General features: G+C 52.1%; 1 protein-coding gene across 1 annotated transcript in view; it reads right to left on the reverse strand.

The window, feature by feature from the left end:
• Nucleotides 1-1,237: 1,237 nt before the first annotated feature.
• DET1 (DET1 partner of COP1 E3 ubiquitin ligase) overlaps nt 1,238-15,773 on the reverse strand; it is a 48,840-nt gene continuing 34,304 nt past the window's right edge. Inside the window, exon 4 of the mRNA XM_072737261.1 lies at nt 1,238-1,682. Within this exon, the coding sequence (XP_072593362.1) occupies nt 1,373-1,682 (310 nt within the window). The 3' untranslated portion in view covers nt 1,238-1,372. The remainder of the gene's footprint in view (nt 1,683-15,773) is intronic.

The following is a 15,773-nucleotide window of genomic DNA, read 5'->3' on the forward strand; positions in this document are numbered from 1 at the left end:
CTTGAAGAGTTGCAAACAGCAATCCAGGCTGCCTTCCAAAAGTGAGAAGGTGACTGGATGGAGGGGAGACCCCAGACACGGGGGAAACATAGACATGAGCCGCTGTTTACTAGGCAGCTTCCTCACTGCTTCCAGGTGTTTCCTTTCGGGCCCCAGATTGAGAACTTCTTGCCTCCTCCCTCTGGAGTATTCTGGTTGTAGAAGTTCCACTGTCAATTGGCCTAGTTAAAATTAGCCTAAAGTTCCCAGTGGTGTGGGAGGCCTACCTGCACTCCCCTGCGGTGACGTCACCTGACACACACTGAGGCCCTCCCTCCACATTCCCAGCACCCAAGACCCAGGGACCCTGGAGGGAGGAAGGAGAGGAGTATAAAATGGGCTTTTCTAGAAAATAGAGTGGATGGAGGAATGGGCAGGAGCAATAGATAGTGTGGAGCCCTATACACTATTGTGGATAGGACAAAAGCAGGAGCTCCAGGCAGAACTGGCTGCTCATTCATCAGCTCTGAGTGCCCCCGGACGCCAAATGGGAGCGGGAGGCTGGAGTTCTAGAGACCCAACGGGAGGGACGCCGGCTCCGTGGGCAGAGAGGGCCAGGGTGGAGGGCATGGCCAAGGGGAAGGAGCAGCACGCGTCCGGAGAAGCATCGTTCCTCACTCCGGAGCCAGCCGGAGCCAGCCGAAGGAAGGGCCCTGCTGAGCACAGAGAGGCCATAGGCCTGGACCCCAGGGACTTCATGCACAGGCACCTCTTGAACAGGGAAACCACTGTCATGCAGGGCTGGAGGCAGAAAAGACCACATCTGGGGCACAAATTTATTTTTTTAAAGGTTTTATTTATTCATGAAAGACAGAGGCAGAGACACAGGCAGAGGGAGAAGCAGGCTCCACGCAGGGAGCCCGATATGGGACTCGATCCCGGGTCTCCAGGATCACACCCTGGGCTGCAGGCGGCGCCAAACTGCTGTGCCACCGGGGCTGCCCTGGGCACAAATTTAAGAGGAAAAATATCTCCCTGCTGCCCTCTCTTCTTTCAGCAGGAGCTGCGAAGGTTTCCTTGTGACCCTTGACTGAAAAAACCCACTCGGAGGCCTGTCGGGTAAAGGCCAAGGCTAGAAGGAGCCCTGTGTCTCACTACATGTAAATGTTATTCGTGAAAAAACACAAGTGCTCACACAGCTCCTGAGAACCACTCCAGGATTTGATAGGGTTCAGCCTTTACTTGGTTGGACAGAGGACACCTGGACAGATTATCCAGCAGGGCCCCAGCAAGAGACAGATGGCTGGAAAGGTTTTGAAGAGAAGTTGAAGGAGGGCTCTTTACAGAGATGTGGGCAGGGGTGAGAAAACAAAGGTGCTGGAGTGCTCAAGGATTAGGAACAGGAAGCCATTCCCACCCAAGGCTGGCAGGGCCAAGGCAAGGTTCCCAGAACCTGGCTGTGAGGAGCACAGCCTCTGCCAAAACCCTGGCCTGGCCCAGAAAGGAAGGAAACGCCTTGACTGTGACCACCCACCCTCTGATCCCCTGCGAGGCGTCCCAGGGGCTGAGCCCAACCAGAAGCAAGAAGGGAGGGGAGCAGGCTGGTGTGGTTAGAATGGTGGCCTTTGTTCTTCCTGAAGTGAAATCCTCCATATGCTGTAGCATCAGAAAACTTCTTACCAAACCATGAGAGACTCCTAAATCTGGGAAACAAACAAAGGGTTGCAGAAGGGGAAATGGGTGGGGAGATGGTGTAACCGGGTGATGGACATTAAGGAGGGCATGTGATGAGCACTGGGTGTTATACTATATGTTGGCAAATTGAATTTAAATTTTTAAAAAATGAAAAAAGCCTTCAAAGAAACTGTAAAAAAATAAAATAATGACTTCAAATGAAATAAAATTTAAAATTAAAAAAAAAAAAAACACATGCTTTTATTTACAGAAGGGCTTTGAAATGGAAGATAATGCTCAAGTACAGAGAGGACACTGGGAGCCATACAAGATCAATGGTGTTGGGCCCAGAAACGGATGCCTGGGGCTACCGCCAGAGCTGGTGGTCAAGGTGTGCAGGAGAATGTGCACTGTTACTGTGAGCTCTCAGGGCACGCTGCTGTGTCCAGGCCAGGGGAGGCCAACGAAGGCGGTGCTCTCTTCATTAGGTCTTGGCCTCTCATAGACTCGGCCCCTCCTAGGGAAGACTAAGGCACATTCACTGAAGCCTGACCAATTAAGGCAGGTAGCATTGACTTCAAACGCTGGCCACCCCGCCCCCTGCTGCCACAAACCCTTCTCAGCAACAGGCCTCCTGGTAGTCCTGAGAACACAGGTGGGCTGCATGCTTGCACTTCCCCCAGGCAGAGACGGAAAGGGGCAGAGCTGGGCAGTGGGTCCCAAGTAGTTGCACAAGTAGAGTATTGGCATCAGCTTGTGTGAGACACTCCCTCGCTTCCAGGCAGCAGGCCCTCGGATTATTTCTATGAGTGCATTCACAGGTTTGTTCCTATAGGCTCAGAGCTGCTGGCCCAGGACTGGTTACATCAGGGAAGCCTCTATGCAGGCAAAGACAAGTACAACTTCTTTCCTTTCCACATAGATGCAATGTTTTCCCATCTTTGAGCCAAGGTCATCACCAGATACCAAGATGTACCGTCACCACTAAAATGAGCCTGCTTGACATGAGAGTCCCTGAATGCTAGCAGAATCTCACTGCACTTGAGGAAAAGCCATTCTCCAGACACCTCTGCCTGAAACCTCACCCTGACATGTCCATTCAAAAGAATGCATATATACCATCCACTTGGGCCCCTTTATCATTTCTCTCTATGCATTTTTTCCTGTACCCGATAAACATCTTGCTTTTTAAATCTAAGGAGTAACAGCGCCAAGTGATTGGGAGCAGTCACTGCCAAGGCAGAAATTTTCTGTTCAACCAAATTAGGCAAACATAGGTTATTTTGCACAAACAGATTGGGCCCTGGGGGAACAGAGATGCCACTGGCATGACTGTCCTGTATGCAGTTCACAGTCTAAGGAAGCTAGACAGACACAGGGCCAAATTAGAAAAAAAGAAGTTCCAGAAAAGAGGCATGAATGGCCCCTCTATTTAAGGGATCCAAGAGAAGGCTTGTGTCCCTTAAGAGAAGATGGCAGGCAGAAGCAACTGGATCAGCATCCTTAGGATTGGAAACTGGCAAAGCAACCAGGCCCAAGTTAAGGAGGTAAGAGCTCGTCGGGTTACCAGGTACAGGTTGGTTGCTCTGGGAAGTCATGGGGTTCAGACCAGATAGGAAGACAAATGGAGAAAAGAGCTGACCGGAGGGTGAGAGAAGAGGAAGGAGTCAAGCACAAGAATAAAGAGCAGGTTCAACAGGTGTGAAGAAGGGGAAGTGGGGGCGCGGAAGGCTGTAGAAGGAACCTGAGCGGTGGGGACTCTAAAGCTCACTCCTTTACAGGTGATGAAGTTGGGTATGTTGTCATCTAAAACTGAGTGTGAGTAAATCTCAGGTTCAAGGCGAGAAACTATAAGCTGTAGACAAAGAAAGCTGTCAGTCTTAACTGCTGAGGCCACAAAGGGAAGTCCGGTCGGGCCATAACCCTGGTCTGCACGGGAACCTGGGTCCCAGTCTGCTCTGCTTCTAACCTGCTTTCATAAGGAATACAAAGGCCAGAAACCATGAAAAGATGCTCAGTCTTACTAGTAACCGGAAAATGGGAATTAAACTGCATGACCGTTATTCCCCACACGATGCTAATCAAAGCCATGGTGGCAGTGAGACTGCCCAGGAAAAAAAAGGTAGAGAAGGAGGAAAACAAGAGGCCGATTGTAACTGCTGGAGGACGAGGAGGCTGCAAAGGAGGCAGGGATGAAATGATCAAAGAGGCAGCAGGCATGGCATCTCAGAAGCCAAGGGACAAAGTGCAAGCTGTGGCTAAGAGCTCTGGCAAGATGAGGACAGGGCAACACCACCTGGATTTGGCGATGCAGAGATCACCACCTGCCAAAGAGAGAAGAGCTAGGAGAGAGTGGGAGGCGAAGAAGGAGGCTGAGTCTTCCAATAAAGGCTGTGTCACGGAGACAGGGAATGTGCCAGGATGCCAGCACTCTTCCCTGAGACATAGTGGGTCCAGATCCAGGGCGTGGAGGTGCTCTGGACCTCAGGGAGCAGATGGAGGTGGCTTAGATCTGGGGAGAGGCAGCCCTTAACAAGGGGGCAGGAAGCCAGACCTCAGGGAGACCGCCCATGTGGGGCTCCCTGTGATGGGCGCGCCCCCTGTTAAGCTGGGGACAGCGATGTTCGACTGGTCACCACCAACAAAACACAATGTCCTTGCAAGCAGCACACAGGGAACATTTCTTCCCCCTCGCAGTGCATACAGTCGTTCGGAAATAAAACGTGCCGTTCCTCTCTGAGCTTTGATTGCAGGGAAGAGAAATAGCTAGAGCCTCTTCAGAGGGAGGTTCGGCAGTGTCTGTCAACTCTTAAGATATATAGACCTCTGGCTTCAGAATGCCCTTCTAGGAATTCACCCTACAGGACGGCGCTATCCCAGAGAACTCCCTGTACCCTGGAAATGCTCCATATCCTCACCACTGGCTTGTGAGCCACCAGCCCTACGCAGCTCTCGAGCACTGATGTGGCCAGCATGACTGAGGAGCTGGATTTTAAGTTTTATTCAACTCAAATTAATTGAAATGTGACTAGGAAGACATTGCTGGTGGCAACTATATTGGACAGCGCAGCTTAGACTCTGAAGTGCTGTGAGTAATGGCAAGATACTGCAGCCTCAATGTCCCATCAGTGGCAGGCCAGCTAAAGACATCAGGACGCACCCATATAATGAAATACTAGCCCTGAAACAGGCCAACATGTATTGCTAAGTGAAAAATAAAGGGGTGTGGAGGGGGACAATGTGCATAGTACAGTTACTCATTTTTGAACAAAAGGACAGGGTATGGGTACATAAATATATGTGTTGAGTGTCTGAAAAGACATACCCCAAAATGGTAGCATCTCCGCAGGGAAGGAAACAGTATCTGAGAAACAGACGGAAAAAAGACTTCACTTTTTACCTTTTTCATCCTTATGATGGGGTGCCATGTACACATTGGTGCCTATACAGATTAATGAACAAGCCAACTAAGGGACGCCTGGGTGACTCAGCGGTTGAGTGTCTGCCTTTGGCTCAGGGCCTGATCCCAGGATCCAGGATCAAGCCCCATATCAGACTCCCTGTGGGGAGCCTGCTTCTTCCTCTGCCTGTGTCTCTGCCTCTCTTTATGTCTCTCATGAATAAATAAATCTTAAAAAAAAAAAAAAATCTTGAATGAGCCAACTAAAATAGAATAAAAATCGAAATGAAGGACTGGTTGGTAAAAAAAAAAAAAAAAAAAAAAAAAAAGGTATAGAACCTGCAGAGTTGGGCATTATATAAATTATCTGCTAAAGTATGCACATAACATTTTTAATAGATACTTAAAAAGACCCTGTAATGCCCACCCCACCCCCATCCTGCTGGTGGTCCAGTGTTTGGGGGAAGACATCTGACTTGGCTTGGAAATTTGTTCTGGTAATTAATCTGGCTTCTCCCCTCTGCCTGCCCAGGTCCAAATTAAATTGTGCACATGCTCTGCGATTTAGCATGAGTCTCGCCAGAGAAGCTGGCCTCTGTTGCTTGGCTGGAAGGAGGGGGCAGACAAAGCAGGGCGCTCCGTTTCCATAGCACCCAATGGCAGCTTAACCATTTGGATTTGCGTAATCCCATCGAACAGAAACAAAATGTCAACTCAGGGGCAGCATAGTGTCCAGGGTCCCTGGCCAGCAGAACAAATGTCGTCTAGACCCAGTTGAGCAAAGACTCCACACACAGGCTGTCAGGTCATGCTCCCCGTCCCCCGTCAGACTTCGGTTTACCGTCAAGTCAAAGAGGGGGTTGAGTGGGATGCGGCTCTGGCCTCCCAGGAGCCTGCAGCTCATGTGTGGCCGGGAGGAAAGCCGAGGCCTTGACACACGTGACTGCATTGGGGGAAAGCCTCAGGGGTGTGACGAAGGTCTACCTGTGTGTCCTAGAAAGGCAATTAGCTCTTCTGCCCCAACCCTGTGCCTTCTCCAGGGCTCCCCCGGCTGCCCATCCCTTCTAGCCTGCTGAGGTGGGAAGGGCTTAGCCCTTAGAGACCATCTCTGCATCTGTCTGAACCTCAGCTTCTCACCCTCAGAGGGCTGTTAGGGACTTGCTAAGATAACCGTGTACCGCATGCTGCACAGCGGGTGCTCCTGCAGGGTGCCCCTGCCCCCCTCACACTGCATGCTGTGGGGACCCGGCTGGGAACACAATGGTGAATGCAGGTGCCTTCTTGCAGCCATCATTAGCATTACTTTTCAAAAGCTTTTTTTTCCCCTGTGATTTTAATCAGAAAATGTTCTGTAGGAGCCAATCACCTGTCCTCCTACTCCCTTAAATCCACTCAACTGTAGATTAAGCCAGATTGTTAAAAATTTGCAGCCAAAAATTAAATTAAAAAGCCAAATGACTCAAAAGTCTATCCCTCAGGGGTCTTTCTTCCCTCCCTCCTTCCTCAAAAATCTATCAACACTCAGATACAATATGTGTGAAACCTGGTTGCTGCCCTAAGCAGCTTAGAGGCTAATGTGGGGAGAGACAAATTCTGGAAAAGTCTATTGTAATACCACCAGTACTATCACAGAACAGGGGCACCTGTGTGTGTGTGTGTGTGTGTGTGCATGGATGCACACACATGCAAGAACATGTGTGATAGTTCAAGGAACACTTCCTAGAGGAGGTGACATCTGAGCTGAAAATAAGAGTATGAGAAGGCAGATGCTGGGGGTGAGGGGTGAAGGGGCCTGTTTCTAGCAGAGGATGGCATGAACGAAAAGCAGAGGACAGAGATGACACAGTATGTGCAGTAAGTTGCACACAGCTCAGAACATAATGTGAGGTAGGGAGGCTCTCTCGGGCCGAAGCATGGTCCCCAGAGATCTCAGGTCTTAAGCCTGAAACCTGTACATGTCAACCTCGATGCAAATCGGGTCCTTGCAGATTGTGCTTAAGGATCTCAACATGGGGAGATGACCTTGACGATCCCGATGGGCCCTGAGCGAGATCACAGGTATCCTTATAAAATGGAGGCCAACTCTGCACCACAGACAGAAGAGGGAAGGCTGTGCGAGCACAGAGGCAGAGACTGGAGAGGATGCGGCCACAGCCAGGGACCACCTGGGGCCGCTGGAAGTTGGTAGAGGCAAGGAATGGGCTCTCCCCCTGGAAATGAGATGAGAACCTGATGGAGGACAGCAGCAATCAGAACTGTTGGCAGGGCCCATCCAAGAGAGGCCTGGGAGGCAGAAGTCCTGTTTCTGGGTGGAAGAGAGCTGAGAAGCAGGGAGGGTCTCACAGAAGGGGCCGGGGTCAGAGGTCTGCACAGACATGCAGGAACAGGTGCACCCTGGGCAGACCCCACACCAAGGGGCAGGGGGGCTCCCTCCTTGGCTTTGCTTTCCAGGCCCTCGAAGATGGGGCTCGGCCACAGCAAGGACCACCAGGACGGCTCTGCAGCCCCTCGCTGTGTGAGCCGAGGACAAAGCTACTTCCAGGCAGGCCGGGACAATCAGGGGATCCTGACAGCACGTCCCAGGGAGCAGGCACTTTTTTTTTTTTTTTTTTTTTTTTGGTCCTGTCAGGATTGGGATAATTGGAGCATTAACGGAAATGCATTTCTCACCTATTTTCTATCTGATTGAAAAGTACTTTGCAGTCATTTAGAGCCCTCACACCCCCTATAATCAGAGCTCACTCGGCTCTGACGGAGGCAGAAAACTGGGTCACCGCGTGGGCCCGGGGCCTCCAGGACACCACAGGCAGCGTGCAGGCCCACCCGCCCCCCAGGTCCCCCAAGGACGCAGCTAGCTCCAACAGCCCCTCGATGAGGGGCAAGTCCAGGCACAGATCCTGGATGGAGTCTAACAGGATCCGGTTCTCTTCCTCTCCTCACTGCCTCAAATCAACCCTGTGAGACCCTCTCAACACCCCTGAGCCTCCATCCCAGGAAGATTCCAAGGCTCTGTGGGTACTTCTTAAAATTTCTTTGAATTTTTTTTTCTGGTTCACATACAGTGTAATATGAATGTCAGGTGTACACTATAGGGATTCAGCACTCCCATCCATCACCCAGTGCTTGTCACAGCAGGTGTGCTCCTTCAACCCCATCACCTGTTAAACTGTAAGAATAAGTCCCATTTTGATGGTTACCACTGTCTTTCAGGGATCCAAAGCCCAGCCAAACCCATAACAAAACTTCGATCTCGTGGCTGTCCAGAGCTTCTCCCCTTCCGTCTCCAGCCTCTAACACTACCCTCCCAAGCATGGGGTAGGGTGGGAAGGCAGACAGAATGGGGCTCCTTCCTCAGTGTCCACTGAGCCATAGAAACCTTGGGGATGCCCCACTGACCCTGGCCCCACCCAATGCCAACAGCATGGCTTACCCAACCCTGGCCCTACCCTAGCCCTCCCGCACCAGTCTCCCACCTCCCGGCTCCTCCAGGCCAGAAGCAGAGGCAGGCACCATTGTCTGTGCCCGAATGTTCTACCCAAGCTCCCAGAGGTGCCATCAATACTTTGCTCCCCAAAACTCTCTCGTAGAACCATCTTGCCTTAGAGGTGGCGTGGAGCAGGCTCACCACTTTCCCGCAGCTAGTCATGCTTCTCTAGTCCTCTTCCATAGGCACCCTGAGCCCTGCCAGCCTTCCCCCCCATCACTTGACTTCAAAGCCCAAAGCAGTCCTGGCCCTATGTAAGGTCTCACTAAGCAGAAGATTTGGAAGGAAGAAGAGATCAACCCCATCCCGCTGATTTGGCTGGGTCGAGATGTTGGGTTTCTTCCAGTTCTGCTGGTGTCGAGAGCTGGTGGTGGCAGGGGCAGTGGCAGTGTCCCCACCCTGGGGTCAAGGAGAGACAGGGGTCTAAGGCCCCCAGGCCCACACTCGCTCTGAAAGCCCAGCCTTCAGATGGGACAAAAGCACAGTTCCCTAGAGGGTCTGCAGTGATGTTCTGGGCCCCTCCGACAGCGTTGTAAACACCTAATCTCCAATAACAAATCCTCTTCAACCAAAAACAGCTAGTCGTTTCTGTTTCCTGTAACAGTACACCTTTCTGAACTTTGAAGCTCTTCCTTCACCGGATGGGGTGGCAGCTATTGGCACTGTTTTTCTATCTTTTATTAAGGTCTCACATGGATGTGACTAGTCCTCATCCTTGACTGTGCACATGAGTACCTGGGAGATGCTTGTTAAAATGTAGGTGTCTGATTCTATGGGTCTTGGATAAAGACCCAAGAGGCTCAATTTCTAACTAGTTCCTGGTGATGCCTTCGCCCTAACTCTACACCAGGCCTGCTGAAGAGCACGGCTTCAGGGCTTCAGACCATGAGGGTTTGTAGCATCACCTGCCCTCAGCTATGGGCCTCGAGCTACAAAACCAAAGCACCAGGAGTTGGCCCCTTGACCATCCTGCACAAGTGGGGCTGGGCCAAGTGAGCAGGAGGCACGAAGGTGAGTTAGATCCAGGCGGAGCCCTCGAGGATCGAGTGAGAAGCTCGTACTGCACACACAGCCTGGTGGGCCACAGGACATAGCCTCCTGCCTCCTCCATACCTTGTGACTGAAGAAATCTCGCTTCCCAGACACAGGTCAGCAGTGCCTCCTGGGGGGACCTGGGTTTCCTGTCCGGGAAGGATGAGTGTAGAAGAAGCATGGGGAGCAAGGCTGGGATTCGTGTTGGGGCTAGGAGGGGGTGCCAGGAGGGGACCAGGGAAGGAAGGCTCAGAGGGCTGCGGCTCTGACAGCCTGGAGGGCATGGTTGGGGGGTGGGAGGGCGGCAAGGAACAGCAGACTATCTGCCAAGAGGCCAGGAAAGGGGGCTGGCCAGCCCCAGGCTCTGGAAACAGCCCTCTGGGACAGTGCAGGGACAGCTCAGTGGCAGTCAGGGCTGGGGCAGGCTGGGAATGCTGTTGAGGCCACCCTGGGAAAGCCATGCAAAGGAGTTTGGGTCATGCCTAAGGCTTCTGAGCAGGGCTCCGTCAGAGGCATGACAGCACCTCGCAGCAGAGGGCCATGGTGGCCTGAGGAGCGGGGACACAGGATAAAAAAGGTTCTGAGTTCACCTGTCCTCCCGCTGGCCCAGGTTACTGGAGCCCAGCCTCGTGGGCCTTATTCATTATATTTTATTATCCATCTGTTCATTCAGCTGGCTTTCATGTTTCTTCAAAAGTTGGAATACTAAATGGAACAGCAGAAAAGGACATGTTGTCCATTTTGACGACACCAGAAACTGTGCCTTTCAGGGGCAAATGGAAAATATCCACCACGGTGCTCAATGAACATGTGTTGCGTGTGTCAGGGGAATGAATGTATGAGGCCAGAGTAAGTTGCCTGGGGGTGGGGGTTGGGGGTCCAGAGGGGTCTGGGTTGCCCTGATCCAGGCAGTGAATTCCTGAGCAGTCTACCCCCTGGGACCATCCCCTCTGCTCCTGCACCCGCAGCCCAGATCTAGCAGAGTGCTGGGTGATCACTAGGAAGTTGTAGATCTTCTCACTGAAAGGTCTAACAGATCTCTCCACCTGATGTGGCCAGAGCAAAACTCTTTCCCTCTCCCTGTCTTACCTAAGCCAGCTAACGGAACAGCTGGCCCAGGTCAGGCCAAGACACTTTGGACGCATCCTTGGTTCCTTTGCCTCACCCCTATGCCAAATTCATCAGCTGGTCCAGTTGGCCTTACCTCCAAATTAGATCCCCTTCTGACTTCTCACCGTGTCTACTACCGCCCTAGTCCTGCCTGGCCTGCTGCCCTGGCCTACTGCTGATTGGCCTCCCTGTGTCCTCTTGCCCTGGAAGCCCCAGGCATGACCCACTTCCTACCCAGCAGCCAGGGGGATCTTTAAAACAACAACAACAACAACAGAGGATGTCACTCGTTTGTTACTTGTTTAGCTTCTGCTTGTCAGAAGGAATGTAACTTCACGAAGGCAGGGCCTTGTGGATTTATGGGGGGGGGGGGGCGCAGAGTAGAAGAGAGAGGGGTACATAATGAGGGCTCAGCAACAAGAGGAGGAGGCTCAGCTCTGGCCTCAGTACCCCTCACCAGCTCTCCACGGCTCCACACTGCAGAGGTGCCATCACTTGGAGGAATGCCATCCAGCGGAATGCCATCCAGCTGCTGACTGAGCCATTTTCCAGAAAGATGCCGTGAGAATGTTGGAGAGCATTCCATCACGTGATTTTTACAGCAGTTTTCTAGAACATTTCTGGAGAAATATTCCAAAACACTAAGTAGCAAGACTCTGGATTACCAACAGGGCAAACAGCTAAAATGACATGTAGGAATGGATTCTAGAGTGTTACCTGGAATTTGAAACCTCGGCCAGTGTCTGGTTCTAAGGGGCTATTTCCAAAATGCAACAAAAGAATTTAGAAATGAAGGTGGGGGATGTTTTTTTTTTTCTTATTATTAGATACTTAATGACTATTTACTGAATGAACCAACTGCTTGTGTAATATGAAAAAGAAGGTGTTCCCAGGGCAGCCTGGGTGGCTTAGTGGTTTAGCACTGCCTTCAGCCCAGGGCCTGATCCTGGAGACCTGGGATCGTGTCCCACGTCAGGCTCCCTGCATGGAGCCTGCTTCTCCCTCTGCCTGTGTCTCTGCCTCTCTCTCTCTATGTCTCTCATGAATAAATAAATAAAATCTTAAAAAAAAAAAAAAAAAGAAGGTATGCCCAAAATAAGAAGGTAGCTTTAAAGTGTGAGACAGACTGGAACGGTTGCAGAAGCAGTATTCTGAAAAGGGGTTTCTAAGGAACCGTAGCATCCCACATACACCTCTAGGGGCTCATTCATGTATTCTCCTGGCCCCGAGTCATGCAGATATTTATTTTATTGTCCTATTGTTTGGAATGCGTTTTTGATAACTGCTTCAAAAACCTTTGTGAAATGAGGCAGGAAACACAAGGGCACAAATGAAATCAGCGGACCCAAATCAAAGGAGACAGAAGGCCGGAGAAGAAAGGGGAATTGAGAGTAGGCCAGGAGAGACTGTCTGCCCCAGTTACAGATGCTGGGCCTGTCATTCTCATTTTACATCTTACTTTCTGGAAGGGAGAAGATTCTCTGATCAAAAGCTCCCTGGTTGGCAAGAGGTGGGAGATTCCATGGCCTAAGCGATGGCCCTGTCAACCTCCTGCCGCCATGGGGACAGAGATTAGCAAGCGCTAAGCTCCAAGGGCGGGTAGGTGCTGGAAGGGCCAGCCAGAAGAGCCCACAGTGCGTCTCCACCTGATGGTCACTGAGGTTGCTGGGTACACCTAATCCAACTGTCACCATGCACTCGGCCTACTCTGCAAACAACAGCTGGTCAGGGCTGTGCTCCATGGCTGCCCATCTGCCACCCACCCTCCCTGGCCAAAGATTCACAGGTGTCTTTAGAGGCTCCTTATCCCTCAGAGCATCTCTCCTGTTCCCCCAGGCTTGGATCTGTACCTCAGTTGGGGATTTTCCATCCTTCCCACAGAGCTTCCTGCTGGCAGTGTGAGCCCCAGCTACGCCATCTGCCCTCCTCCATCCCACGTCATTCCCCAGGGCCTTCACCACAGGCAGGGGTGAGGGGCTGACTGGGTGGCAGACTCGGAAGTCTAATCTGAATTCTGGTTCCAGCTGTGTGACTGTCAGCACGTTACGTAGTCTCTCTGTGCCCGAGTTCCTCATATAAGGTAGAGACAATAGTAGGTGCTCCAGAGAGCCAAGAGAGTTAGCTGAGAGGGTTCAGTAAGTTAACATACATAAAGAAGTTTGCACAGTGTCTGGCTCAAGTGGCCAAGAAAATGCCAGCTGACCTTCCAGAAGGCATCTTGGGCAGCAGACAGCCCCTTTAACTCAAGCAGGGCCTTCAGCTTGGTCTGTCTGCACTCCAGAAAGAATAGTCAAAGCAATAGCTTTATAACCCTCTTCAAAACGTGTCCTGAAACCTATGAAGGGACCTTAAGAATCTAGAAGAAAGACTACAAAGAGAAAGGCCCACCTACTAGTATTGGCCTGTCGGAGAATTCCCCCCATTTGTTCTGAGTTGCTTTGCCATTCTATAAAAATGAGAATTATTTTGCTTGATTCTCATTACTCCAGCAGTAGATGATCTCGATAACTGTAGGCTACTTCCACATGCAAACTGTACATAGAAGAGGCAGTTTTGATGCTAAGACTTCATAGTTGGGACTCCGGAAGGGAGCTGCCCATATGCGCCTCTTGCAGAGCTGACCCCACAGCTCTGTTGGGGGTGGGCCAGCAGCAAAGCCTCAGCTGAGGCCCCTTCATGGGAGCGGGTCCTGCTCCCAACTAGAACCCATAAAATGTAGGATCCTGCAAACTCCAAAAAGAGGTTTGAATGCTGGGGGGGGGGGGGGGGGGGTACCAAGCAAATGACAATGTATGAAAAGCAGAGCTGCAGGGTGAGCCCACTAGCATCATTCGGGAATGAATGGAGGTCTTGAACTTGAAACTCTTGTGGGTGCCTTATGAGATTGCCCTCTGTTCTGTGACAACTGCAGCCACTACACACATGTTGATATTTTCTGGAGAAGACACTGTCTCCCACAGCCTTTGTCTGCGTGGCCACCCCTGAGCCAGGCTTCCTGCTGATTTGTGGCTCCAGGGATGTGAAGCATGGCCTGGAAGGGGCCTGCGAGCTGAGGCAAGCCGGCCCTTTGCCCACACAGCAGGACAACCTTGAGCTGGTGGCTTCCATTTTCACTTCATCAATAAGAAGCAGCTGGAAGGGAAGCCAGAACCAAAGGTTGTCGTCCCCCCACGGTCTCTCGAGAAATGGGAAAAAGGAAGCCTTTCCGTTCATGGGTGGGAGGACCAGAAACTGCCTGGTTAACCCTTCCAACACTGGCTTGCTCCACCCAGACGCTGGAGGGGCCATGTGCTCCCTTACAGGGCGCTCTCTGCTGTGCATGTCAGACCACAGACTGTGTGGGGCGTGCGGTCCCTTATTCCATCCTCATGACCCCAAAGTCAGTATTCTTGTGCCCATATACAGGTGAAGAAACTGAGGCTAAGGGAGGCAACAGAGTGGGGTCAGAGCCTAGGAAGAGGTAGCCTCAGAATTGGAGAGGCCAAACTTGCTGCCCTCACTGGATGCCTGCCCTCAAAAAGAGGTGAAGTGAATGTGCCTCCAGCCTGCACTGGGGTCCCCGCAGGGAGCCTGCTTCTTCCTCTGCCTGTGTCTCTGCCTTTCTCTCTCTCTGTGTCTCTCATGAATTAATAAATCTTAAAAAAAAAAAAAAAAAAAAGGAGTTAATGAGCGTGTGGTTTCAAATACTTGGCACAGCAATTGTTATATCTTTTTCTCAACAAAACATTGCCGTGGGTGATTTTGGCCCTTCAATCCTGACCTCCAGTCTAGAGCTCTGGCTCTCCAGGCTCACTACCGGGCCTCCTGTGGATGCCTCACTGGGTGTCCCATGGCCCCTCAACCGTGTCGGATACTGTCCCTTCCACGACAGCCTCTCCCTGGGTTCCCAGTCTTGGTAGGCACTCTGTCTCCCACCTGCCTAACTCATCCCTAAGTGTTCCTTCCCCAGGCCCCCAATGTACAACTGCTCTGCACCCCCTACCCCACAGTCACTGCCAGGCCACCAGCACTCCTGACCACCCTCCATGGGCCACAGGTCACAGAGGCCCAGTCAGGTATGGTGGGCCCAGGAGCCAGCTGGGACAGGCCATGGGCAGTGGTGCCCAGCACTGAGAGGCAGCAAGCTGGAGGGAAACCGAGTTCTCAACCAGCTTCATCATCCAACAAGAACTGTCACTTCCAGAGCCCCGACTCTGCCACACCTGGCTGAGCCTCCAATAATACTCCAGGGTCCCGCTGCCAGGCCTCAGGAGTAGTAAGGTGGGAGAAGGCACAAAGCAGGCAGAGGAGGCTGTGAGAGGCAGGCTGGGTCCCAGAGGACAGGAGGGGCCCCCCTGGAGCCCACCTCTGAAGGCAGCTTTGCTCCCTGCTGGGGGAGTGACAGAGGGGAGCGCAGAGAGCCCCACACAGACACCTCACTTCCTCTGTCACCTCCACAACCTCTTTGCCAGCACTTCCCTGCCTCCTGACTGCCCTCACCACGTCAGATCCACTCTGGAGCCGGATAAATGGTTTCCCTGATGACACTCTGCGTGGCTAAGTGCAATCCCTCAGCAGGCCACCCCCTTGGGCACTCTTGGCCTAGGGGAAAACCTGGGTCTCTGGTCTTGTGTGCCAATCCCTGAACAGATCCCTCTGGCTGAGGTCTCCTTCTCTTCCCTCTCCCCTCCACTCCTCTCTCCTCACCAGCCTAACCCCCATCATCCTTGGGAACTGGGCTCAGGTGGCATCTCTGCCCAGAGTCAGCCCTGACCCCACCAGTGTGGGTCAGGCACCCAGATTTTCTGCTCCTGGACTCCAGGTGCACTGGTCAGTCTCTCAGTGAATCCCCAACCTGTCTCGTCTGCCTGCCCATCTGTCCCATAAATGCAGAACTGCAAAGGCCACATCTTACTGGTCCTTTCGGCCCAGTGCCTAGCTCAAGCTCTGACACTCAGAAGCAACTCAAGAAACATTTGTGGAACAAATGAGCAAATGCAAGTGGACCCCTGCAGATGCAGCCTCCCTCACCGCTGTGGATGCAGAAGGGTGTGCCTGGGGCTCCCACATGCCACAGGCTGATGGACAGGTGAAGTGGGGCCACGCGAGCCAGTC

This window comes from Vulpes vulpes, chromosome 14, assembly GCF_048418805.1.
Source record: "Vulpes vulpes isolate BD-2025 chromosome 14, VulVul3, whole genome shotgun sequence".
NCBI lineage: Eukaryota > Metazoa > Chordata > Mammalia > Carnivora > Canidae > Vulpes > Vulpes vulpes.